The sequence below is a fragment of the Hippopotamus amphibius genome, chromosome 5 (assembly GCF_030028045.1).
Source record: "Hippopotamus amphibius kiboko isolate mHipAmp2 chromosome 5, mHipAmp2.hap2, whole genome shotgun sequence".
Taxonomy (NCBI): Eukaryota; Metazoa; Chordata; class Mammalia; order Artiodactyla; family Hippopotamidae; genus Hippopotamus; species Hippopotamus amphibius.
Genome location: NC_080190.1, coordinates 114,516,957 through 114,542,806, shown reverse-complemented (window position 1 = coordinate 114,542,806; position 25,850 = coordinate 114,516,957). Strand labels below are relative to the sequence as shown.

General features: G+C 40.4%; 1 protein-coding gene across 1 annotated transcript; it reads right to left on the bottom strand.

The window, feature by feature from the left end:
• Positions 1 to 2,748: 2,748 nt before the first annotated feature.
• On the bottom strand, positions 2,749 to 3,225 carry LOC130854528 (M-phase phosphoprotein 6-like). Its single transcript, XM_057737445.1, has one exon. It carries the CDS (start codon positions 3,223 to 3,225, stop codon positions 2,749 to 2,751), a length of 477 nt encoding a protein of 158 aa, XP_057593428.1.
• Positions 3,226 to 25,850: the final 22,625 nt, after the last annotated feature.

Here is a 25,850-nt window from a genome sequence, read left to right as displayed (position 1 = left end):
TTTGCCCCCCACTGCCATGTCCTCAAGTCCGTCCTCTATATCTGCATCTTTATTCTATTGGCAATATTTTCCGAATCTTTAATTTTTTTTTTGATTGCCCTTTTCTGAGTCTTCTGAAACTTCTGTGCTCTTCAACCCTGATTTCTTGGGGAAACTGGTAGCTTCAGAAATAATTCTGGAGAGTCCCAGATTTTAAAACTTTTATAGTGAAACTGGGTAGTCAAGAAAGTTGTATGCAAGGATAAATAAAAATAGAAGGTAGCAGGTGCTAAGGATAAATGAACAACACAGACAAGAGTGCTATATAATTTTGAAGATGGAGTGACTGTTGATGGCTGATTTGGTGAAAAAGTGGTGGTACAGGGTGTAAAGTGGAACTTGGGTCTTGAAGAAACAGTAAGACTTTGAAAAGTGGAGAATGATCATTGAGGGAATTCTGAATAGAAAGACTAAATAAGGCATAGGAACAGGCATATTCAAAGAATAAATAGTTTGCCTGGCATAGAATCCTTATAAGAACATACTGGAGAGATACCAAGGGACCTGCTTAAGGAATGTAGGTTTCTTCCTGTGGGCAAAAGAAGCCCTTTAAGATGTTTGACCAAGGATGTCTTGTTCAAGGCTGTGTTTTAGGAGGATTAAGATGAGGATGGTATATTTAGCTGGATTGCTACAGAAGAGTGAGTGAAAGAGAGAGCAGGCATATTTGGGGCCATAATTTATCATTTCAAAAAATAAATATAGGGCAAATGTGTTAATAAACACAGCAATGGTTATGATAGAATGATCAGGGTCTTTTTTGCCTTAGCATCTATTTCTTATATCTAGGAGTGGATGTGGGCAGAGGGTATCGTAGGGTGGTCTAGGCTATCCTGAAAGTGGGAACAATCTCCCTTTGTAGATTCTTAGGTCTGCTCTGCTTCCTCTCCCTTAGCCATTTACCATTTCTCCATCTACTTTTGGTCTTAATCTTGAGGTACAGCTTTCTCTGATTTGTTATGTTACTTGGCTATGATTTTTAAAAGGAGAAAGAATGGAAATAGCTTTTAGCTGCCATCTTGAAAAATACAATTCTTGGGACAGGCAGCTTGAACATCACCTCCTTAAATACTTATAACTACTTTCTAAAGCAACGATTACCCCTTTCTATAGATGAGAAAATTCATTAGCAGGTATATAGCTGGTAAGTTGTAGAAGAACAATCCAAACCAAGGTCTATTTGACTCTAGGCTACACTGCTTTAGGGTCATGGGACTGTCTGTATGTGCATTTCTATTATATCTGTTCAAAACTGTTCACTGGCTCACCACTTCTCTCAAAGGACAAACCAAATAGTTGCAACGGGACGGCAAGGCCCCATACGAACTGCTACTTTCTCCCCATTACTCTCTGATTTAATATGTTACACCCCCTCTCACCTTCCTCCACTTTTACATTGGCCTCTTTGTAGTTCCTTATACCAACCAGGCTTGCTCCCACCTTTAGGCTTTTGCACTAGTCTTTCCTGCAGTGTGGAACACCCTTACCCATAAATATCTGTTTTGTAATGACCTCACCTCCTTCAGATCTGTACTCAAATCTTCACCTTTTTATTTGGGACTATCCTGATAATCCTATTTAAATTGCAATCTACTTCACCACTCCCTCACTTGCAAACCCTCTTACTCTGCTCTACTTTTTTTTTTCACAGTACTAATCACTATTTCTAAACTATACAATTTACTTTTTCCCCACCATGGGCTTCTGTATTTACTGTTTAGAATAAGGTTCAAATAGAATATAGTCTGGTTGGTGGTAAATTCCACTGGGCTGAACTATCAAAAATTGATCATTGTTTTTGACCCATAAAAGGCAATTTCTTATGGTTCAACCTAATACATCACAATATTCTAAGTTAATGACTGTCTTTTAAAAGTTACTAATTGGACAAATTTCCAAAACTGAATTAAACTAAAATTATTATTTGAAAGCATAAGAGAATGAAAAGGTATATGAAAACAGGTATTTATTACAGAACAACTTTTTAATATTAATTAAAGGCTTTAAACAAAAAAACATTAATTTTTTTGTTTAAACACTTACATTGACTTGGTAGCATGGAAATACTTCAGGTTGGAGAGGCATGTTTGTTCTTCATGAATTTACATACAACAAATTCTCATGACTTTTTTTTTTTTTTTAATATTTATTTATTTATTTTGGCTGTGCTGGGTCTTAGTTGCGGCATGCATGTGGGATCTAGTTCCCCAACCAGGGATCAAACCCAGGCCCCCTGCACTGGGAGCGCAGAGTCTTACCCACTGGACCAGCAGGGAAGTCCCTCTCATGACGTTTAATTCCATGATATATGTATGAACTGACTTGACATAATTAACAATTTAAAGGAGAATATAAACATAAGGGCAATTTAAACACTGGTATTAGTTTACATGAGGCATTCAAGGTCAGTGACTGGAAACCTATATTAAAAAAATCTGAGATAAAAAATTCTTTAGGAAGCAACCATGTACCTGTGTACAGCTGAACATCGAGGGGTAGAAATCCAGTCTTGATGAGTACCATTAAGCAAAGGATGTATAACATCCACCACACATCTGTTCCAAAGACAGCATGTTTCCAAAATTGTACATTTCTTCACAAATTAACATTACAACATTAATATCTATAGCGGAACCAACAGAATGATTTATTTCCACAATGTGTGAACTCTCACAAGGCATCCCGGAGGCATATCTTAAGGAATCCATTTTAATCTTGGGGGTTTAAGAACATCTTTGCTTTAATTGGTTTCATGTCTCCATTTTCAACTTCATAACTGGCATGGTCTCTTTTTTGGGCAAACTTTTTCCCAATTGTCCCCACCAAGGTCTCATATCTTCTGGCCATTTCTTCATCTGACACATCGAGCTCCACTGTTTCCTCTTCAACTCCTTCTGCTTTGTTCTTAGCATTCATCTGAAGCATTACTTTCTCAACCTCAGGATTAAATCCTCTGAATGACATTCTTCCATAGAGAAAATCTTCACATAACAACAAACTCTGCTCTTCCATTATGAAACTCTCTTCTTCTTTAAGCTCGGGCAAATCCAAGTACCAGTGCTCTTCACTAATGATTTTTTTTTCTTCCTCTTCTAGTTGTTTCTTGGTTTCCAAGTCCAATCCCCTTTGCATGAACTTCATGTGCAGCAGGTTCTTGGACAACTTAGTTCTGTGCTTGGCCACCATATTGAATCTTGCCCGGCCCCGCCACTCACAATTTACTTTTATTTATTATTTTTATCATTTGTTTCTGACAAGTAGAATGGAGGCACAGTTTTTGTCCTTTTCTGTTGTTCACTGAAATATGCCAAGCATGTAGAAAGCAGCTTCTAGAAACCTAGCAATCAAAAAAAAAAAAAAAATTCATTGAACAAATTACTTTTCTTGCTTTTGTATTTCCTATAATTCATCCTAAAACTATTCGGAGTACTACAGAAATCATGTCACATCTAGAATGTCTCTTTATGTATTCTCCTGGGAAGGCATTAAATAATGTTTGTACGAGTTGTGGAAATAGGCTGATTTCTTCATTTCAGATGTAAAATGAGGATATGAAGTATATGGGCTACCTGTTAGTCTGATATTCTTTGTTGCAAGTTCAAGAAAAAATGATTAGGATCTCAAAGTTTGATATCTATATTATTTTAATTAGGGAAACAGATTTTAATTTCCTGATAGTTTTGATTCGCTCAATATTATGCACTGCTTTTTTATACAGTGATTTAAATAAGAAAAAGTAAAGTTGTCTTCAGCATCAGAAACAAAACTTAGATTAGATACAATGTCACAGCATTCCAGAGTTAGTACCTTTAAATGTGTCCATTGCAGAATGAGGGCTGGTAGAGATCCTTGCTAAAAAGAATTTAGGAAATATATTTTAGGTCATTTGGTGAGTAGGAATCCTCCACCCACTAACCATTAAATCCCTGTTAAGAGCCTGCATTATTTTAACTAAGCTACTTTCAGTAAAAAATTGCTAGATTAAACAGCAGTCACCAAATCCAAGATTCTACCTCCATTGAAGTGGCATTAAAGCTACACTCTGGACTTCAGACTTCAAAAGAGCTCTTTTTCTCATAGTTAGTAATAACAAAGGTTTCTAGGCATAGCCTTTTAGCACCCTGTATAATTCTTAGTACTTCATAGATCCTCAAATTTAATTGAACATGCACTCTCTAATTATCCAATTTCTACACAAGGCACATCTCAACTGAGGGCCTCCCATGGACCTGCAGGCATTTAGCATGCTCTTTGGTGAATGTACTTCCTCTCTGAGTGATTAGAGGTAATGAGTTCAACTGTCTCAAGGAGCACAAGGACTCTGCTTTTAAGCCTCCAATTATACTGATGGTTTGCCACCTTGCCCCCACCTTGTAGCATAATGCTTTCTAACTGAAATGGAAAATGAATATTTCTCTACTGAGCTTAAGATGTGCATTAAAATTTAGTTCCTGGGGGGCAGAGTCAGATGCAAGTGCCTCATTTTTCTTTAAAGGACTGAAGGATAATATGAATAACTTTGGGTCCATCTTTGGTCCACTGGTTCTCAAATTTTCTTTATAAGAATTGCCTGAAGGGTGGATTAAGTACAGATGCCTGGGCTCTGCCTGCAGAGATTGTGATTACTTCACTGTGGAGAGGAGCTCAGGAATCTGCATGTGTAACAAGCACCCCAAGGGACTTACATGCAGATGCTTTGAGCAACAGGAGAGCTTATTACTGGGCATCACTTGTGTAGAGTTTGAGAAGGTCGATGACCATTCCCACATGTAATGCTATGGATGTAACTGTTGGTGAAGCTTTTTCCCTACTGTACTTTTATTCTGCGTAGGGAGTGTCCAAAGATTAGTGAGAACACATGAAAATGAAGCATATTGATACACCAGTGGAATTCTGATAAAATAGATGGTAGTAGTCCCCCCCCCATCTGTGGTTCTGCTTTCCATGGTTTCAGCTACCTGCAGTCAACTGTGGTCCAAAAATATTAAATGGAAAATTCCAGAAGTAAACAATTCAGAGATTTTAAATTGTGCACTGTTCTGAGTAAGCGTGATGACATCTCATGCCATCCCACTCTGTCCCACCTGGGAGTCCCAACCATTCACATCATCTGCTCCTGCCATCCAACCATGGACATCATCCTGGCTTGACAATCCAGGATCACCCAGAGTAGGGGACTCTCCTTCTGACTTAGGGTCATGAGGTCAATAGTAGCCTAACACTGTGTCACAATGCTTATGTTATTCACCTCACTTCATCTCATCATGTAGGCATTTTATCATTCCACATCATCACAAGAAGAAGACTGAGTACAGTACAATATTTTGAGAGAGAGAAAGGGAGACACACACACCTCCCAGAGAGAGAGAGAGGGAGAGAGAGAAAGAGAGAGAGACCACATACACATAACTTCTATTATAGTATATTATTATTGTTCTATTTTATTATTAATTATTGTTAATCTCTTACTGTGCTTAATTTATAAATTAAGCTTTATCATAAGTATGTATGAATAGGAAAAAAACATAGTATATATAGGGTTTGGTACTACCTATGGTTTCAGGCATCCACTTGGAAGGTATCCCTCATAGATACGGGAGGGAATACTGTACATTGAATTGGTGTCAGAGTGAGAAATTTAATTTTTTTTAATTTAAGGATTTTCCCCAAAGATTACTTTTTCTTTTATCTCATTGATTGCAGCTTGCTCTAGCTCATACATAAATGAGCTAGCTTTTAATCCATTTTTTTCTCTTTCCACCATACCATGAGAGCTATATGTCACTCTTAATTTCAAGTTTTTATTTTGACCAAAGTTACTGAGGTATTCTAGCAACTGCTGGGATTTTAGACAGCAAGGATAAAAAAAGTAATATAATCATGGGACTAGAAAAAAGTAAAATGCCAGTATTCCACCAAATAGATTTGCAATTGTACTAGCAGAAATAAAGGACCGACATGGCTTCAGGGAGTCCTTTTGATCTGTTCTTCATGGTGGAAAAAAAACCTTAATGTGTTCATACATGATTCTCAGTGACTTCTTGAAACTGCTTTTGTCACTGAAATACAGAGCAACCACAAAGTAACAAGAATCAGACAGTTTTGTTCTGGTAGTAGCTGCTTCATGTCATTTACAATTTCAGACCACTGAAATTGTCAAAGTAATTTAGTGACAAAGTGGTCAGTTTGAAACTCCAGTGTTCCTCACTTTTAGGAAGTAGCACCATAACCTAACAAAAACATGTTTTTAAAACATAGCCACTGCTTGCATTTCCCATTATATATTTTTACAAAATATACACGTCACTGACGCAGCTTATGTTGGTTGTTGCTAAAAAGAGTTTCAGTTCTTATCAGAACATTGTATCCTTGTTGCCAATTAAAAATAGTTATGTATTAAAGTGAACCAGCTTCATTCTCATTCTTTTTCACCAAGGAAAAATATATTTTATTTTTAGTGTCCCGTGAATGTAGCGTACAGTTTATTCACCTAAAAATTGTGAGAACATTTCAGTTTATTTCACATTAAATTAGAAATTCTCTATAGACAATTGTTTATTGACTCTAGATAGAAAAGATTGAAATGCCTAAATTCACTATAGGAAATCACTGAGATAAAATTATGTTTCATTATTAAGTGACTTGAGCCCATCTCATTCTGCAGACAAAAAAAAAAAAAAAAAAAAGGACAATATAATTCATCAGGGTGGGGGCTAGGCATTCGTATTTTTTTAAAGCACCAAGGTAATTCTGTTGCCGAAATTAGGCCACTGTACACTGATTCAGGATTAAATCTCAGAGCCAGAGTGTTGGGTAAAGAAGAAAGAAATAGCTCTATTGATTTGCGAGGCAGAGGGGGTCTCAGCCGGCTAACACCCTCTAGACTGTGTGTCCCACCCTGGATGGGGTAGTGAGGAGTGTTAATCGTGTTCAAGGAGCAGGACGTGATCAGCCCTTGGACGTTCTTCTGATTGGTTGGTGGTGAGGTCATTGGGAGTCAGCATCATCAACCTTTTGGTTCCATCTGGTTTGAGGGCCACGTGCTTGTGGGCAGCATACTGTGACCTTCTTCCACCTGGTGGGGGTTTCAGTATCAGCAAAACAGCTCAAAGGACATGACTCAGAGTGTTAGCCATAGTCCTTGAGGAAGAACTAAAGGTCCTTGACTTTCTTTAGTGGCTGGAGTATTATTATTTGTCTTACTTGACTGTTTTCCTTTTTTTCTGCATTGTCTCACTTCTCTGATTAAATGTATTCTTTGACTAAAGGTTTCCTACAGACAAAAGGCAGGTGGGGCAGCGTCTGGTCCTCCAGCAGCAAGTTGGAGAGGGAGGACACGAGTGGGGGTCTGTTCTGGGAGGGCCTCACAGGGTCCTGCTGGGTTACAGTCCTAACGCACAGCTATGTAGAGACCCACCACTTAGACAAATGGGAGCCACTCAATGAGTGAGGCACATTGCCTCTGAGCAAGATGAGGGTTCTGTTAGGATGCAATTCTTTTTTTTTTTTTTTAATAAATTTATTTATTTATTTATTGGCTGTGTTGGGTCTTTGTTGCTGCACGTGGGCCTTCTCTAGTTGCAGTGAGCAGGGGCCATTCTTTGTTGTGGTGTGCGGGCTCCTCATTGTGGTGGCTTCTCTTGTTGTGGAGCATGGGCTCTAGGTGCACGGGCTTCAGTATTTGCGGCACACGGACTCAATAGTTGTGGTGCACGGGCTAAGTTGCTCCGCGGCATGTGGAATCTTCCTGGCCCAGGGATCAAACCCTTGTCCCCTGCATTGGCAGGGAGATTCTGATCCACTGTACCACCTAGGAAGCCCAGGATGCAGTTCTGATTAAAAGTTGGAAAGTAACTTTTCCAACTTTTAATGTTTATTTATTTAAATCAATTTAATTAATTCAAATTTCTTTAAATAATTTAACTCATTTTTTAAAAATTTAAGCTGTAAAGAACAGAGTCTTAAAAAAAGAATGGATTATACAAAACATCCTCCTGCCATAAGCACTGTACCTTTTTTTGCCCTACTTGACAGGCTAAGAAATGGAAAGTAGGTGTCTTATCCATGATTAGAGTCAATTGGAGTCAGGATCAGGACCGCACTTTGTGGCCCTAAATGCCTTGGTTTCTTGTCGGACTGACAGACCCCTTTGCCTTCTCTGCATCCCTTTCTTGTGTTTTTCATGGTCGGGTCTGTCATACGGTCAGCTATGCATGTGTCTGAACCTGCCGTAGGAAGATAAGTCCTTGGACAGTAGAGGCAATGCCGTCGGTCCTATATGTCCCTAAAAAGCTTGCCCGTGGCCTGCCCACTGCAGACTTACAGTGATTACATGTGGAAATGGGAGTCGCCTCTTGGAGGGCTGGGAAGAGGAACCAGAGAAGCAGACAGACAGGCACTGAGCATGACTCTGACAATCTCAGCTCTGGTTCTAGCCCTGCTGCTTCTTAGTGGGGTGATTTGTGACCCTAATTTGCTATATTTAAAAATATTTGTTTTACTAAAGCATAGTTGATTTACAATGTTGTGTTAATTTCTGCTGTACAGCAAAGTGATCCTTTATACACACACATATATTTGTCATATTCTTTTCCATTATGGTTCATCACAGAATATTGAATATAATTCCCTGTGCTATACAGTAGGACCTTGTTGTTTATCCATCCTATATGTAATGGTTTGCATCTGCTAATCCCAAACTCCCAATCCTTCCCTCCCTGCCCCCCCTTGGCAACCACAAGTCTGTTCTCTATGTTATGAACCTACTGAATCTCTGTTTTCACATCAACAAAATGGAAAAGCTATGTCCCATACTCTTCTCACATGGATCAAGTGACACAATAAAAATCTAACCGTTTGTAGATTAACAGCTACTAGAAAGCAAAATTATGCAAGATGACATGGCATAGTCAGAGAAAAGAAATGGGCTTGGAATCAGAAGGGCTAGCTCTGGAACCAGCTTGAGCACTTATTTTACTTCTATGTATGTATCATTTGACTTTCTGAGCATCCATTTCCTCATCTCTAGAATAAGAATATTTATACCTGGCATGCCTACTTGAATGAAATTACTCGTTATGTAAAAATAGAGGTAGTTAGCATTTAACTGCACAAGGGATACAGCCCTGAACAAGCTTGGCTTGGCTCTGCTGTGGCCTCCTGGAAGAGTTGGTGGATGTAAGACTACTCTGTCCATTGTAACGTGGTAAGCAAGTGTGCACTATTATGATTATTGCTAATGTTACAAAACAACATTCTAGGTAAACTTAAAAAATTAACTGTTTATCTTGTTCTCTAGTTCCAAATGTTCCAAATATAGGCAAACTCTTAGTTATTTCTAAATTGGTGTTCAGAGAATACATGAGATCAGCTTTAAAAAGTTAGATTTGTTTGGGTTTCCATATTTAATTATCAATTATATATGTGCAAATATCTAGCAGTGTTTCAAATGTTTATAAAAAAGTAGATATGATGACTCCAATCAGATTCTCTAAGTGTGTAATTGAAAACTGGATATCATGAGGGCCTAAGAGAAATTTCACTACTGTTTTCAGGCCATTGAGATATCCTGTAAGGAATTCCTTGTCATTTTAGTAAGTGTAGCTAATTCCATCATGTCCTGAGAGGCTGTGTCAGAGCTCATACTGCTATTCTAATGCCAGGGAGATTGTGGTTGATGATAGTTTAACTACAGTAGTAAACACTACAATACTTGTTTTAAACAAATTTTTTTATTGAAGTAGAGTTGATTTCCAAGATTACATTACTTTCAGGTTTACAACACAGTAATTTGATATTTTTATGGATTATATTCCACATAAAGTTATTGTAAAATATTGGCTATATTCCCTGTGCTATATATTACATCCTTGAACTTATTTCATACCTAGTAGTTTATATCCCTTAATCCCCTTCACTAATCTTGCCCCTCCCTCCACTCCTTTAAATGATTTCAATTTAATACGGTGTTTAAAATAAGGGCTAAAGTTGCGGTAGGTTTTTGGCTTTTTCCAAAATAATTCAATTTTCATTTACATTAATTTTCTTTTCAGTATGTTCTGTCCCTCTCCTGACAGCATACAAAATTAGCTTTCCAGTTCTGTTTATTGTATGTTTAAGTAAATTTATGAGAAATGGTCTAAAATAAAAGGCAACACCTTTGCATTCAATGGGAAACTTCCATTTTATAGTCTCCCTTTTCATTTTTCCTTAGTGATATTATTGTCACTGCAAAAGAAAAAAAAAGAGAGAAAACCATACTTGCCTTTACATATGCAACTGGGTGAAGCTTCCTAACCACTGAAAGTACTAGTAACGTGAAAATACTGAAACATGCTATAAGAAATATACGCGTGAAACTAGAAACTAGAGGAAAAGCTTGGTAAGCCATCTGGATTGACTGGCACATCTCTCAGATGCCTTTTCACGTGGAAACTTGGTTGCATTTGGTAAATGAAGCTCCTCCTCCTTGGGCAGCAGGAGGTGAGTGCTCCAGTTAGGACTGTTGGAGGCTGGCAGAAGCCGAGGGGCTGGTTGGGTCTCCCCTGGGCACCCGTCCTGTAAGCCACGAGGGGCTGATCTCTTGGCATCCATGGACTGTGCTCAGCAATGTGCTTCAAAGCCAACCCTTCCCGCAGTTTTCAAGTTAGTGAGCACATCACCCTCAGGTCCTGTCTGGTGCTTTGAAAAGCACTGCTGTGTTTTGAATGCGATCTCTTTCACACAAAGCTTATTTTCAGGTCACAAGGGGAATTGATGCCCAGAAACTCTATAAACTCTCTGTGTTGTTTTCATGCCGGCTTTAGAAGTCGTCGGCTTGATACTTTCCTGTATAACGTGACGGTCTCGCAGCAGGAAGCTTCAAAGGCAAATGCTCACAAAGAAAAGAGTAGGGAAAAAGGTCTCTTGAACCAGGGAGCGATTCTTCAACAATTCCTGCTTTAACCGTCACCGCGATACATGTCTTTTCGTGGAGTGCGGGCAGAGTTAGAGAATGAAAGTGTGGTATTTTTCTGGCTAAAATTAGTTTCGGTATTTTTCTTTTTCAACCCAAATCTTATTTCCTGGTTACCTTTCCACAAACTCTCTGATAAAGTAATGGATCTAAGACCTAACAAATCCCTGCCAATGTTTCGTCAGGGACAACCTCCTGTAAAGGCTCTTGGCTATTTCCTGTGTCAGGCTGTGGGCCTCTGGCTTCCTGCTCCATCCCCAGCACCTGGAATGATGTACTGTAGCATGTAGGCACCTGATACATATTGGTTCAGTGAATGAATACAGATGTCCCCTCTGTCTAAATTAAAGATGTAGCCAAGGAGAGCAAAGCTATCAACTTTACCTAAAGTGGGTGATTTGCATTGCTGAGAACCCGCAGACTTGGTGTGGATAGCTAGTTCATTAAGCCTTTGACCCTCCCAAAAATACCTTCAGAGGTATTTCTCCAGAGACACAACTTGTAAACAAATCAAAATGTTACAAAATCTTATGGGAGGGACTTCCCTGATGATCCAGTGGGTAGGGCTGCACACTCCTAATGCAGGGGGCTCAGGTTCGATCCCTGGTCAGGGAACTAGATCCTGCACGCATGCTGCAATGAAGATCCTGCGTGCCGCAACTAAGACCTGATGCAGCCAAAGTAGATAAATAAATAAATATTAAAAAAATAATATAAATACCTATTCACTAAAGAAAATTCTTACGGGAATTCAGAGAAGGGAGCATGAGCTATGGCTGGAGGAGAAGATATTTAAACGTGATGTGGAGGTATGCCTGGTTTACCAGATGGTGATGAAGAAGGACGCCATGAATAGAAAGGACAATGCATTACAAAGGAAACGAGGCATAAATGACATGGCCCTTGGGGGAGGGGGTGCGTGTCAGATGCAGGGAAGGGTGGGAAGGAAATCAGGCCAGTAATGTTGGCTGGGCAATCAGGCGAAGAATCTTTCTTTCTTTTTTTTTTTTCAGTTTTATTTATTCATTACTTTTTTGGGGGTACACCAAGGTTCAATCAACCGTTTTTATACACATATCCCCGTATTCCCTCCCTTCCTTGACTCTCCCCCACCTCGAGTCCCCCCCCACCCTCCCCGCCCCAGTCCTCTAAGGCATCTTCCATCCTCGATTTGGACTCCCTTTGTTATACAACAACTTCCCACCGACTATCTATTTTACAGTTGGTAGTATATATATGTCTGTGCTACTCTCTCGCTTCGTCTCAGCTTCCCTTTCACCCCCTGCCCCCTCCCAAACCTCGAGTTCTCCAGTCCATTCTCTGCATCTGCGTCCTTGTTCTTGTCACTGAGTACATCAGTACCATTTTTAGATTCCATATATGTGAGTTAGCATACAATATTTGTCTTTCTCTTTCTGACTTACTTCACTCTGTATGACAGACTGTAGGTCTATCCACCTCATTACATATAGTTCCATCTCATCCCTTTTTATAGCTGAGTAATATTCCATTGTATATATATATGCCACATCTTCTTTATCCATTCATTTGTTGATGGGCATTTAGGTTGCTTCCATGTCCTGGCTATTGTAAATAGTGCTGCAATAAACATTATGGTACAAGTTTCTTTTGGGATTATGGTTTTCTTTGGGTATATGCCCAGGAGTGGGATTACTGGATCATATGGTAGTTCTATTTGTAGTTTTTTAAGGAACCTCCAAATTGTTTTCCATAGTGGCTGTACCAACTTACAGTCCCACCAACAGTGCAGGAGAGTTCCCTTTTCTCCACACGCTCTCCAACATTTGTTGTTTCCAGGTTTTATGATGATGGCCATTCTGATCAGTGTGAGGTGATACCTCATTGTGGCTTTGACTTGCATTTCTCTGATGATGAGTGATGTTGAGCATCTTTTCATGTGTTTGTTGGCCATCTGTATGTCTTCTTTGGAGAAATGTCTGTTTAGGTCTTCTGCCCATTTGTGGATTGGGTTATTTGCTTTTTTGGTATGAAGCTGCATGAGCTGCTTGTATATTTTGGAGGTTAATCCTTTGTCCGTTGTTTCATAGGCAATTATTTTTTCCCATTCTGAGGGTTGCCTTTTAGTCTTGTTTATGGTTTCTTTCGCTGTGCAAAAGCTTTTAAGTTTCAATAGGTCCCATGTGTTTATTCTTGATTTTATTTCCGTGATTCTAGGAGGTGGGTCAAAAAGGATCTTGCTTTGATGTATGTCACAGAGTGTTCTGCCTATGTTTTGCTCTAGGAGTTTTATAGTGTCTGGCCTTCCATGTAGGTCTTTAATCCATTTGGAGTTTATTTTTGTGTATGGTGTTAGGAAGTGTTCTAATTTCATTCTTTTACATGTTGCTGTCCAATTTTCCCAGCACCACTTATTGAAGAAGCTGTCTTTTTTCCATTGTATATTCGTGCCTCCTTTGTCAAAGATAAGGTGCCCATATGTGTTTGGGCTTACTTCTGAGTTCTCTATTCTATTCCATTGATCTTCCTTTCTCTTTTTGTGCCAGTACCATACTGTCTTGATCACTATGGCCTTGTAGTATAGTTTGAAGTCAGGAAGCCTAATTCCACCAACTCCATTTTTCCTTCTCAAGATTGCTTTGGCTATTCGGGGTCTTTTGCGTTTCCATGCAAATTATAAGATTTCTTGCTCTAGTTCTGTGAAAAATGCCATTGGTAATTTGATGGGGATTGCATTGAATCTGTAAATTGCTTTGGGTAGTACAGTCATTTTCACGATGTTGATTCTTCCAATCCAGGAACATGGTATGTCCCTCCATCTGTTTGTATCATCTTTGATTTCTTTCATCAGTATCTTAAAGTTTTCTGCATACAGATCTTTTGCCTCCTTAGGCAGGTTTATTCCTAGGTATTTTATTCTTTTTGTTGCAATGGTGAATGGGAGAGTTTCCTTACTTTCTCTTTCTGCTTTTCTGATGTTAGTGTATAGGAATGCAAGAGGTTTCTGCATGTTAATTTTGTATCCTGCTACTTTACTAAACTCATCAATTAGTGCTAGCAGTTTTCTGGTAGAATATTTAGGGTTTTCCATGTATAATATCATGTCATCTGCAAAGAGTGACAATTTTACTTCTTCTTACAATTTGGATTCCTTTGATTTCTTTTTCTTCTCTGATTGCTGTGGCTAAAACTTCCAAAACTATGTTGAATAATAGTGGTGAGAGTGAACACCCTTGTCTTGTTCCTGTTCTTAGAGGGAATTCTTCCAGTTTTTCTCCATTGAGAACGATGTTGGCTTTTGGTTTCTCATATATGGCTTTTATTATGTTGAGGTAATTTCCTTCTATACCCATTTCCTGGAGAGCTTTTATCATAAATGGATGTTGAACTTTGTCAAAAGCTTTTTCTGCATCTATTGACATGATCATATGGTTTTTATCCTTCAATTTCTTGATGTGATGTATCACGTTGATTGATTTGCGTATATTGAAGAATCCTTGCATTCTGGGGATAAACCCCACTTGATCATGGTGTATGATCTTTTTAATGTGCTGTTGGAGTCTGTTAGCTAGTATTTTGTTGAGGACTTTTGCATCTATATTCATCAGTGATATTGGTCTGTAGTTTTCTTTTTTTGTGACATCTTTGCCTGGTTTTGGTATCAGGGTGATGGTAGCCTCGTAGAATGAGTTTGGGAGTGTTCCGCCTTCTGCTATATTTTGGAAGAGTTTGAGAAGGATAGGTGTTAACTCTTCTCGAAATGTTTGATAGAATTCACCCGTGAACCCATCTGGTCCTGTGCTTTTGTGTGTTGGGAGATTTTTAATCACTGCCTCAATTTCCGTACTTGTGATTGGTCTGTTCATTGTTTCTATTTCTTCCTGGTTCAGTCTTGGAAGATTGTATTTTTCTAAGACTGTATCCATTTCCTCCAGGTTATCCAATTTATTGGCATATAGTTGCTTGTAGTAGTCTCTCATGATGTTTTGTATTTCTGAGGTGTCCGTTGTGACTTCTCCTTTTTCATTTCTAATTCTGTTGATTTGCATCTTCTCCCTTTTTTTCTTGATGAGTCTGGCTAATGGTTTATCAATTTTGTTAATCTTCTCAAAGAACCAACTTTTAGTTTTATTTATTTTTGCTATTGCTTGCTGCCTTTCTTTTTCATTTATTTCTGCTCTGATCTTTATGATTTCTTTCCTTCTGCTCACTTTGGGGTTTCTTTGTTCTTCTTTCTCTATTTGTTTTAGGTGTAAGGTTAGGTTGTTTATTCGATCATTTTCTTGTTTCTTAAGGTAGGACTGTATTGCTATAAACTTCCCTCTTAGAACTGCTTTTGCTGTGTCCCATAGGTTTTGGGTTGTTGTGTTTTCATTGTCGTTTGTTTCTAGATATTTTTTGATTTCCTCTTTGATTTCTGAAGTGATTCCTTGGTTGTTTAAGAGTGAATTGTTTAGCCTCCATGTGTTTGTATTTTTTGCAGTTTTTTTCCTGTAGTTGATATCTAGTCTCATGGCATTGTGGTCTGAGAAGATGCTTGATATGATTTCAGTTTTCTTGAATTTGCCGAGGTTTGATTTGTGACCCAAGATGTGATGTATCCTGGAAAATGTTCCGTGTGCACTTGAGAAGAAAGTGTAGTCTGTCGTTTTTGGATGGAACGTCCTATAAATATCAATTAAGTTGAGATGGTCTAATGTGTCATTTAAAGCTTGTGTGTCTTTATTTTCTGTCTGGATGATCTGTCCATTGATGTAAGTGGGGTGTTCAAGTCTCCCACTATTATTGTGTTACTGTTGATGTCCCCTTTTATAGCTGTTAGCATTTGCCTTATGTATTGAGGTGCTCCTATGTTGGGGGCATAGATATTTACCATTGTGATATGTTCTTCTTGAATGGATCCCTTCATCATTAGGTAGTGTCCTTCCTTGTCTCTTTTAATAGTCTTTAAAGCCTAATTTGTCTGATATGAGTATTGCTACTCCAGCTTTCTTTTGACTTCCATTTGCATGGAATATCTTTTTCCATCCCTTTATTTTCAGTCTATATGTATCCCTTGGTCTGAAGTGGGTTTCTTGTAGGCAGCATATAGAAGGGTCTTGTTTTTGTATCCATTCAGCCAGTCTGTGTCTTTTGGTTGGAGCATTTAATCCATTTACATTTAAGGTGATTATTGACATGTGTGTTCCAATTACCATTTTCTTAATTGTTTTGGGTTTGTATTTGTAGGTGTTTTCCTTTTCTTGTGTTTCCTACTTAGAGAAGTTCCTTTAGCACTTGTTGTAAGGCTGGTGTGGTGGTGCTGAATTCTCTTCACTTTTGCTTGTCTGGAAAGCTTTGGATTTCTCCCTCAAATCTGAATGAGATTCTTGCTGGGTAGAGTATTCTTGGCTGTAGGTTTCTCTCTTTCAGGATATCCTGCCATTCCCTTCTGGCCTGCACAGTTTCTGTAGAAAGATCAGCTGTTATCCTGATGGGTTTTCCCTTATATGTTGTTTGTTGCTTTTCTCTTGCTGCTTTTAATATTTTTTCTTTGTGTTTAATTGTCATTAGTTTGATTAATATGTGCCTTGGTGTATTTCTCCTTGGGTTTATTCTGTATGGGACTCTCCGTGCTTTTTGGACTTGGTTAATTATTTCCTTTCCCATGTGGGGGAAGTTTTCCACTATAAGCTCTTCAAATATTTTCTCAGACCCTTTCTTGTTTTCTTCTTTTTCTGGGACGCCTATAATTCGAATGTTGGTACACTTCATGTTATCACTGAGGTCTCTGAGACTGTCTTCTATTCTTTTTTCTTTTTCCTGCTCTGTGGCATTTATTTCCCCCATTCTATCTTCCAACTCACTTATTCGTTCTTCTGCCTCAGTCATTCTGCTGGTTATAGCATCTAGAGTATTTTTAATTTCAGTTATTTTGTTATCCATTGCTGTTTGTTTTTCTGAGTTCTTATGAACTGTTTCTTGTACTTTCTCTATTTTGTTATCGAGATTTTGTATCATTTTTACTATCATTACTCTGAATTCTTTTTCAGGCATTTTTCCTATTTCCTCCTCATTTATTTGGTCTTGTGGGGTTTTTTCCTGCTCCTTTGCCTGCATGGTGTTTCTTTGTTTCCTCATGGTTGTGCATACTTTTGGGGTTGCTTGTCCTGGCGATAGAGGTGTTTATAGAAGACTGTCCAAGCCTCAGACTAATGTCCAAGTATTGGATTAAACAAATATTAAGTCTAGGAAACACATACATGTATAAGACACACGATTACTGAATCCATTAGGACATAAGGCTCTAGAAAGACCTGACAGAACCCCAGTGTGCTATCAGATATTCAAAGAGAAACCCAACAGAAATTGACAACTGAAACAGAACAAACCAGAGACAAAAGCAAAAGCAAACAAACAAACAAATAACACCTTACACATACAAACACTAATCCAGGGAGATTTTGTAAGCTAGGATCAAATATAGAAAAGAGCCAGAGTACCACCAGACAGAATGGAGATTCTCAGAATGCAATTAGACAACTGTACTAAGAACTAAGATAAAGATAAAAGCCTAATATTAAATACCAAGGCGGTGCGTCATCTGGAGAATAGAGCAAGGAGTCTGAGCAGATCGATAGTGTTGCTTATAAGTATGTTAAGATAAAATAAACTTAAAATGGCTGGAAGAAAGGGAAACAGAAGAGTGTAGTGTGGTTGGAAATATGCAAATAAAAAGAAAGGAATAGAAATGTATAAAAGATAGGGATGAAAGGACAGTATGAGAGATATATTGTCTGTACTACCAAAAACTTAGCTAGATATAGAAGTATATAAAAAGGAAAAAAAAAAAAGAATAAAAAATAGCATTAAAAAATTATGTTATAAAACTTGTAGATCCCTTAGGACTAAGATCGTATTTAATAAAGGAAAAAAAAAAAGAGAAAAAGAAAAAAAAAATCCAGAACTGATCACAGAATGGACCAGTTCAATAGGAATTGATACTATTATTTCTGTTTCCTTAGAGTCTCAGGTATAAGTGTCCTTCTACTCGTCTTGGGTTTTTTTGCATTATTCTGTGACCAGCAGAGGTTCCTTTATTGTTCGTCTGTAAGCGTCAGTGTGTGGGGAGGGAGAGGGTACAATAGTGGCTCCTTCCCCTGGGAGTGAGTGAGCAGTGGCGCACTGTTGTTTCAGTTGGGCTTGGAGGTGCCTGGTGCAGAGGGACACCGGTGGCTCAGGCATAAACAGAAAGTCTTAGAGTTGGGCCTCTCTCGGGTTTTGTTGTTGTTGTTGTTGTTGTTGTTGTTTTCTCGGCAGCCTCCCTGCTGCTGGCGTTCCAAGGGGTTTTAATCTAGCCCCGCCTGAGTGCCTGAGGGTGCTTGTTATCCCTGAGCGCCTTAGGTGGCCCGCAGGGCGTCTCTCCACTGCCTGTTGCAGAGGCGCCGAAAGAGAGAGAGAGGCTATGCGCGCGGCTCCTCCCCCCCACCCGTGAGCCTGCAGCTTCCAGTCGCCATCATGGCCGGGGAGCTCTCAGGGACGGGCACTCCTCGCCGTGGACCTCTTCCCTCCTGTCCTCTTGGTCCATGACCTTACTGGCAACAATGTTTCTCACCCTGAACCGGCTCTCCGGTTCCCACGCTCCTGCTCCCGGACCCTCTGTTCAGCTGTGAATCGACGTCTCGGTCCGGGAACGCTAAGCTGCGCTGCGGACCCTCCGTATGTTTCTCTCTCCCTCCCATCTGCCACAGCTCCGCCGCTTCACCCTCTTTGAGCCATCGTAGATGCCTCCCTACTGGTTATGTCGGGCTCCTTGTGGTCCTTTCTGGTGTCCAAGGCCATCTGCTCGTGTTCAGCTGGTTCTCTGTGGGAATTATTGCATCCTTTGGTGCATTCCCAATGCATCTGTGGAGAGGGATGCATTCCACGTCCTTCTACTTCGCCGCCATATTTTCTCTCCCCCAGTGAAGAATCTTGCTATCAAACATGAACTTCCTTTAGGTTCTAGGAAGGAAGCAATAGAAGGATTGTTGGCAGCATGGTGATATAATCAGATACTGAATGAGTTCTGTGTCATCTCCAAGAGCGCTAAGAATGTGCTGCTGCTCTAGGAGGCACGTGACCAGTGGGCTTCAGTATCCCAGTTAATAAGAAAGAATAATGCTGCCACACACAGGGAATGTATTAGCAGTGCACTTGCCATCATAAAGAGAAAGTGTGTGACATCAAGGATGCATGGTCATTATTTTAATAACGTGTGAGGCCTTGTTTGGTTAGGGAGTGGGAAGATGACTAAATGGAAAGATCAATCATTGTAAATAAGACAGAGGTGCTGCTTTTGAGAGCCTTACAGTTTTTTTTGGAGGGAGACTGGTAAGCAGTTCCTTACCAGACACTGGTAGAAATCAATGCAATCATATGGGAGGATATCATTTTTGTGTTGTCCCCTTTCTTTAATAGGGAGAAGGAGGCTGTTTCTCAAGCTGCCACAGAAGATGTCCCAGCCTGAATGCACAAGCAGTTGTGAAGCTTGATCCAAGTAAGTTGGCGAGGAACTGAAGGCTGCATTTAGCAAAATTCAGACACTCCCTGGCACTCCGGTTGGAGCAGGCGGGGAAGGGGAGGATAGAATGCTCACTGAGTGTGGGAAGAATCCTGTCTGTCATGGGAAAAATCTGTGACCTGGAATTACTGAGGCCTGGATTCTTAATCCTGTGGTGCTGGAAAATTCATTTAATTTTTCCGGGCCTCAGTTTCCTCACCTGTGAAACAAAAGAACTGAACTAGATGCTTTCTCAAGTAAATGTTATGATTTCATGAACCACAGGGACAATTCTTATCCACATCTGGCATTGGAACATGTGGGGAGTTTTTAAATAAACAAGTGGAGACTCTTGGTTTTCAATTGAGTATAAACATCCAGGCATATTTTGTACAATTTATTAGAGAAAAAAAAAATCAAGATGAGAAGGAAGAGCTCCTCACTCAGTGAGTCCAGGAGGTCAGTGTCAGCCCCTCAACAGGGTCTGAGTCAGAAGACCAGTCCTGTCCTCTTGTTTGCGAGGATGTTTTCTCCTTACAATGGCCAAGATGGCACTCTTGCTAACCTCCAGGTGAAAAGTTGTCCATTTTGGATCTTTACGTTCAGGATTTTATTCAGCCACATTCCACAGAGGAATGTTTTTCATACAGAGGTACTTTCCTGAGAAACTAACGAGTTTGGGATGACACATGTGAGTTGCGTGATTTCATCTGAAAGCAGCAGACAAAAGCATGGAATGGTTATGTCCTTTTTGATATGAGAGTTTTCAGGCTCTTTAGGCCAAATAATTAACATAAAGGCAATAAATAAAGAGTTAAATGGCTAAGAATAGTTTATGCAAGCTGGAGGGCATGGGGACTGATGGATGCAAAGGAAGCCAAGCCCTTACAGGACCAAGGGTGGGGGAAGAGTGCTAGGGTGCAGCCGTTGGGTTGGTGGGTGGAGATGTCAATGAGGAAATTCCACCTAAAAGAGTGAATTTCCTTCTTGAATAGGCCTCCAGCTGGCATATATGTGCAGTGTAGAAAGTAAAAGAAACACAAATCAGGGAAATCAGACTAGATGAACCAGGTTATTTTTCAGGGACTCAAACGAATCCAGTAGACATCTAGCTCTATCATATGAAAGTGTTTGATCTATTTCTCTGAATCTTGAAGGACTTTTGGAGTGAAAGATTTATGATTAAACAAAACCAAACCAAACCCTGCAGCAGCCATTGTTGTGGGCCCTAAACCCTACCAGGAACATTTTCTTCCGCGTGGGTTAACTTATCTTTGGTCTTTTTAATAAATAGGTGGAGCTGAGGAGACTTAGACACTAAGAAGGGTCTGCAGGGACCCCGCTTCAGTGAATGATGTGTCATATTGGTGATAATAGATTGGAGACAAGTGAATATAAGATTCCAAAAACTTGGTTGTGGAACCTGTAATGATGTCTCTGTTCATGGAATGTTATTGGAAGTTTCAATGCCTTCAGGCTCCTTGTTAAAACCAGACAGGCTTTACCGTGAGAGTCCTGCCTGGATGGAACCTCCTCCTCCCCTCGGCATCCAATTATGTAGCAACTGATTGTTTCCGAATGTCTGTGATGATCTATACTGTAGCTGCTGGGTCAGGTAACGAATGTTCTGTGGGACTGGAGCAGATGGGTGGAAGAAAGCCATACTCTTCCAGTGGCCCAAGAATAATGCCTGCTCGGGGAAAATTATTATAATCCGGGGAGGAAATTCAACCTATGGGTTGAATTCTTACTTGCTTCCAGTAACTTTTAGGTGATTGAGGGGGGTATGATCTCTATCATGAGGAGCCTGTTGTGAGTCCTCAACCATCTCTGTTTGGGGACTCTAGCTGTGGGTCATTCAAAAACTCAGAATGAAAAGAATTAAAAAATAAAGCCTCCTAAACAATAACAAGCAAAGTAAATGAAAAATGTAATCAAAATACTAACAAGGACTTTAGTTAAAAACTAGAATGAACATAAATAGTATAAGAAAACTAATAGAGCAATAAAAATGTGTCAGGTTAAGGAAAGCCAAAATACAATGTAGACAACAAAATAAAGAGGTCAAAGGTGAAAAAGCTAAACCAGAGAATTGGAAAGATAGTAAAACAAAATAAGAAATATACACTGGTAAAAAGGATAAAAGTAGCCACACTAAGAGGAAATTTAGGATATTTTTCCAGGAGAATGGTCTGGAAGTGTATACAACTACATGTTGTGTGATTATCTTTGGATGAATGAGAGTATAATTTTTAAGAATTATTCATTTTGCTTGTTTGTAAAATGTGATTTCTCTGAAATTATCCTACATTATATATGTAATTATAATTACAAGGAAAACTGCTTATGAAAAACATGAAATTAAAATAAGTAAACAATATTTAGGAACAAAAAAAGCATTAAATTAGATTAAATGGTAAAAACAGGAAGAAAGACAAGGAAAGCAGGGAATAATGAATATTCCATAAAACTGTAGAAACCAGAAATGAAAAAGAATTTAAAAATGTACTACAAGATTGTGAATATTTACAAAATTTAAGAGACTAAGGGATTTTTAAAAAGCAAAAAATCAAAAGGTCTAAAGAATCTTGGGTTCAGTGCTCTTGTTTAGGGTCTCAGCTGGGGCACCCCCCGCTGCATGAGGTTCCCACACATGTCCTCAGGGACAGAGAGCAAGTCCTTGGCCTCTCCAGCTCTCCTTATGTGCAGGGTCCTGGCCCCTGTGACCCTCTAACATAACCGGCAAATGGCGTGACAGGGTCAAATCCCACTTGCCCCATATATGTGATAAAGCCTTAGGAAGGAAAGCACACGCACAGTTTCAGAAAATGCTTGAGCGTGGCAGCTGTGAGTTTGCTGCCGTCCTCCATGGTCTTGGCAGTTTCAACTCTGCCTAGAGCTGCTGCTGCTGCAGCATTTGGAGGCAGATACTGAACTGTACACATCCCAAGAGGGGAAAGAGAAGAGGAACAAGAGAATGAGTATGGACTGGGCGTCTATTTGGGTCAGGCAATGTAATAGGAATCATCACTATGCTCTTCCTTTTTTGAGACAGGCTGGGACCTGGGGCCTGGGACCCTTTCCTGTAGTGCTTGCACTTGGATAAACATCTCCTCCAGCAACAGAATACAAAGAAACTGTAAGGGACTAAAAATAACTGCGTGCATGTACAGTTGGGACAAATTTTGAACAAGATACAAAAAGGCCAAAACCCAACTGCCCCTTTACAGGTGCCGAGAGCAAAAGCAGGGCACTGAGCGTGATCCCTGCTCACAGCACCACCAACGGGTGGGCTGACCACCTACGCCACCCCTCTGGCCTGACCCACTGATCCGCTCCCACCCACATGCCATTTAAAGGACAGGCTCACCCTCCTCGTGAAGCAAGCAAGGGCACCTGTTACTTGTTTTCTCTCCCGGGTGCTGCAGCACGAGTCCCAGTGTCATAGGGCAGAACCTTTGTATTCTATTACAAGTTAATCACTAAAGGGATATTGCTTATAAGCTTAAATTATACATAATGGCCCATCTCTGGGAATCCTGCCTCCCAGGTGATGAACAGTAAGCTAACATACCTTGTTTAGTTCACAGGGAACATCCTGACCAGGCCCACCTGTGAATGACTGCAGGCAGGTAGACGTTAATACATCCCCCCTGGAGGCTGACCGGAAACAGGAAATGTTTGACTTTATGCCTGCCCTTTTTAGTATAAAAGAAGCAAGATGGTTCTTGGGCCATGAGGTCATCTTCCCAGTCTGCTGGCTTTCCGGATAAAGCCACTATTCCTTGCTCCAGCAGCTCGTCTCTATTTATTACCCTGGTGAGCAGTACGAGCTTGGATTTGGTAACATCAGTAAAGCTCTGCCTGAATTTTTCGTCTGGCCTCTTACCAATTTCTATTGATTAAAGAGTCCAAGAATCCAGGTCTGTAACATTTTGGTCTTCACTATATCTTTAAAAAAATTTTTATTTTATATTGGAGTATAGTTGATTGACAATGCTGTGTAAGTTTAAAATTTTTCTTTAAATTTTATTTTGGAGTAGAGTTGATTTACAATGTTGTGTTAGTTTTTGGTCTTTACTATATCTTATAAGGTAAATATTTTATTGCCAATTTCGCAGATGTTGAATCAGAGGCATAAAGAGTTCACATCATTTGCTCAAGGCCACATCCAGTAGTAGAAGTCTGATTCTAAAACCCTTGGACCTTTTAACATGCCATGCCACCTGAGAGAGCGCTCCTCTTTAGAGTAAGGAGGATGCCAGTGAGAGTGGAGCCTTTCCACTGAAGCCAAGCCAGGGCATAGGGTGTCAGAACACATCTTCCTGATAGTCCTGGTTAGCGTGAGGGCAAGGCTGAGAGGGCCCAAACGTCTCGACTCTTCTCCAGCTGTGGGGAAGTCGCGGAGAGACTAGCGTCAGGCTGGTGGAGGTTCTCAACGAGTGGCCGCCAGACCAGCTACATTGGCATCACCTGTGAGCTGGTCAGAAATGCAGTCTCAGGCCCCACCTTGACCTATTGAGGTTTGTGTGTGCATGTGTGTGTGTGTGTGTTCCTTTAATTTATTTTTGGCTGTGTTGGGTCTCTGTTGCTGTGCAGGCTTTCTGTAGTGGCAGAGGGCGGGGGCTACTCTTTGTTGCAGTGCATGGGTTTTTCATTGCGGTGGCTTCTCTTGCTGCAGAACATGGGCTCTAGGTGCACGGGCTTCAGTAGTTGTGGTGCGTGGGTTCAGTAGTTGTGGCTCGTGGGCTCTAGAGCACAGGCTCAGTAGTTGTGGCGCACGGCCTTAGTTGCTCTGCGGCATGTGGGATCTTCCCGGACCAGGGCTCGAACCCATGTCCCCTGCATTGGCAGGCAGATTCTTAACTGCCAGGGAAGTCCCTTGAGTTTGAATGTATTGGGATGGGCACAGGAAACAGAACAAGCTCTTTAAGTGACTTTTTAAACACAAAGTGTCAGAACCACTGCTGTAATGGGGGCAATGAGATGGACATGGCATTTGGAGGAAGAGAGCTTAGATGTTGGGGGAGAGGATGGTAAGTGGATAAGGGCTCTGAGCTGGTGTACAGCATGAGAGGTGGGGTTTTGATGGGAAGGATAAGAAAAATTATGCATAGAGACTATGCGGCCAGTTGTGGGGGCAGGAAATACCCTATAGTTAACATCAGATTGAATCTCATCTCTGTTACCAACAGCTAGTGGTCTCCAGCCATCCCTTTCCTTTCTCTGAGCTGCGCTTCTTTAGGCTCAGGTGTTGCCACTTTTCTCACAGGGTTGCTTTAAGGCTGTAAAGCAAGTTAATGTGTGTGTCCTTGACATATAGTCAGTGCTCAAAAAGTCGTACTTGAATTTGGAGCTTAGCGGGTGAAGCAGAAGAGTGATGGAGGGCAGGAACTCCTGTATGCACTTGGTGACCTTGGCCCACTCGGGCAACTCCTGTGGCTGAAACACTTCATTCCGGCCTCCAGGTAGCCTGAAGTTGTGTGGAAACGTAAGTTCTCAACTTGGACTGATTTAAACAATGAAACAAATGTTTTGCCTGTCTTCTGTTGAGGCAGAAGCTAAGTACATCCCACAAAAGAAAAAAGGGATAGCTTTTCTCCAGGTTATGAATTTTGTGCTGTGTGAAGGAGGGAGGAAGGGTTTGGTGAATGCAGCCCGAGAAGTAGGGGAGCATATACTGGACGTGATGAAAAGTGTTGTGTGCTCAGAGGGAAAAGACTGGGATTTGAATCAGCCGTGGTCTGTGACTTCCCAGCTGGGTAACCTTAGCAAATTATTTTATCTCTCTGAACTGCAGGTTGTTCATTTCCAAAAGGGAAATATTGTGAGGATTGGAGAAAAATGCAAGTGAAAACATTCCTAATGGTGCCAGGCGCAGGATAGCTGATAAGAAATGTTTTCTGAATCAGTTCTGTCTCAGCCTTTGCCTTGAATGCAGTGTGGGGAGGGGAAGCTCTTCCACAGCAACACCTGAGCGATTCCTCCTGGGCGAGGTTTAACACAGGCCCTTTGAAGAAGCCATGTCTTTAACGATCCCTATATGTTTACTTGACACAGTTCACTCACCTGTGAATGCTTCCCATTCCTGTCTTTACTGGGTTGGGGAGAATGTTTGCCAAGCTAGTTGATCAATTTCTTTAAGCAACAGAGGACATTTCAGGCCTTGTCTTATGTCCTTGTTTCTGAGTCAGGGCAGCCCCTCCCCTTTCCTAGTGTCTTGTGTTTGGAGTTGGGAATGGGGTCTCTTTCTGGCCCACGCGAATAAGACTAAGACAAGAAGCAGCTGTGAAATGCCCATCATTTCATGGGCACTGATTTTATTGTAAGTCCAGGAGGACGGCAAAGTGGGGGACG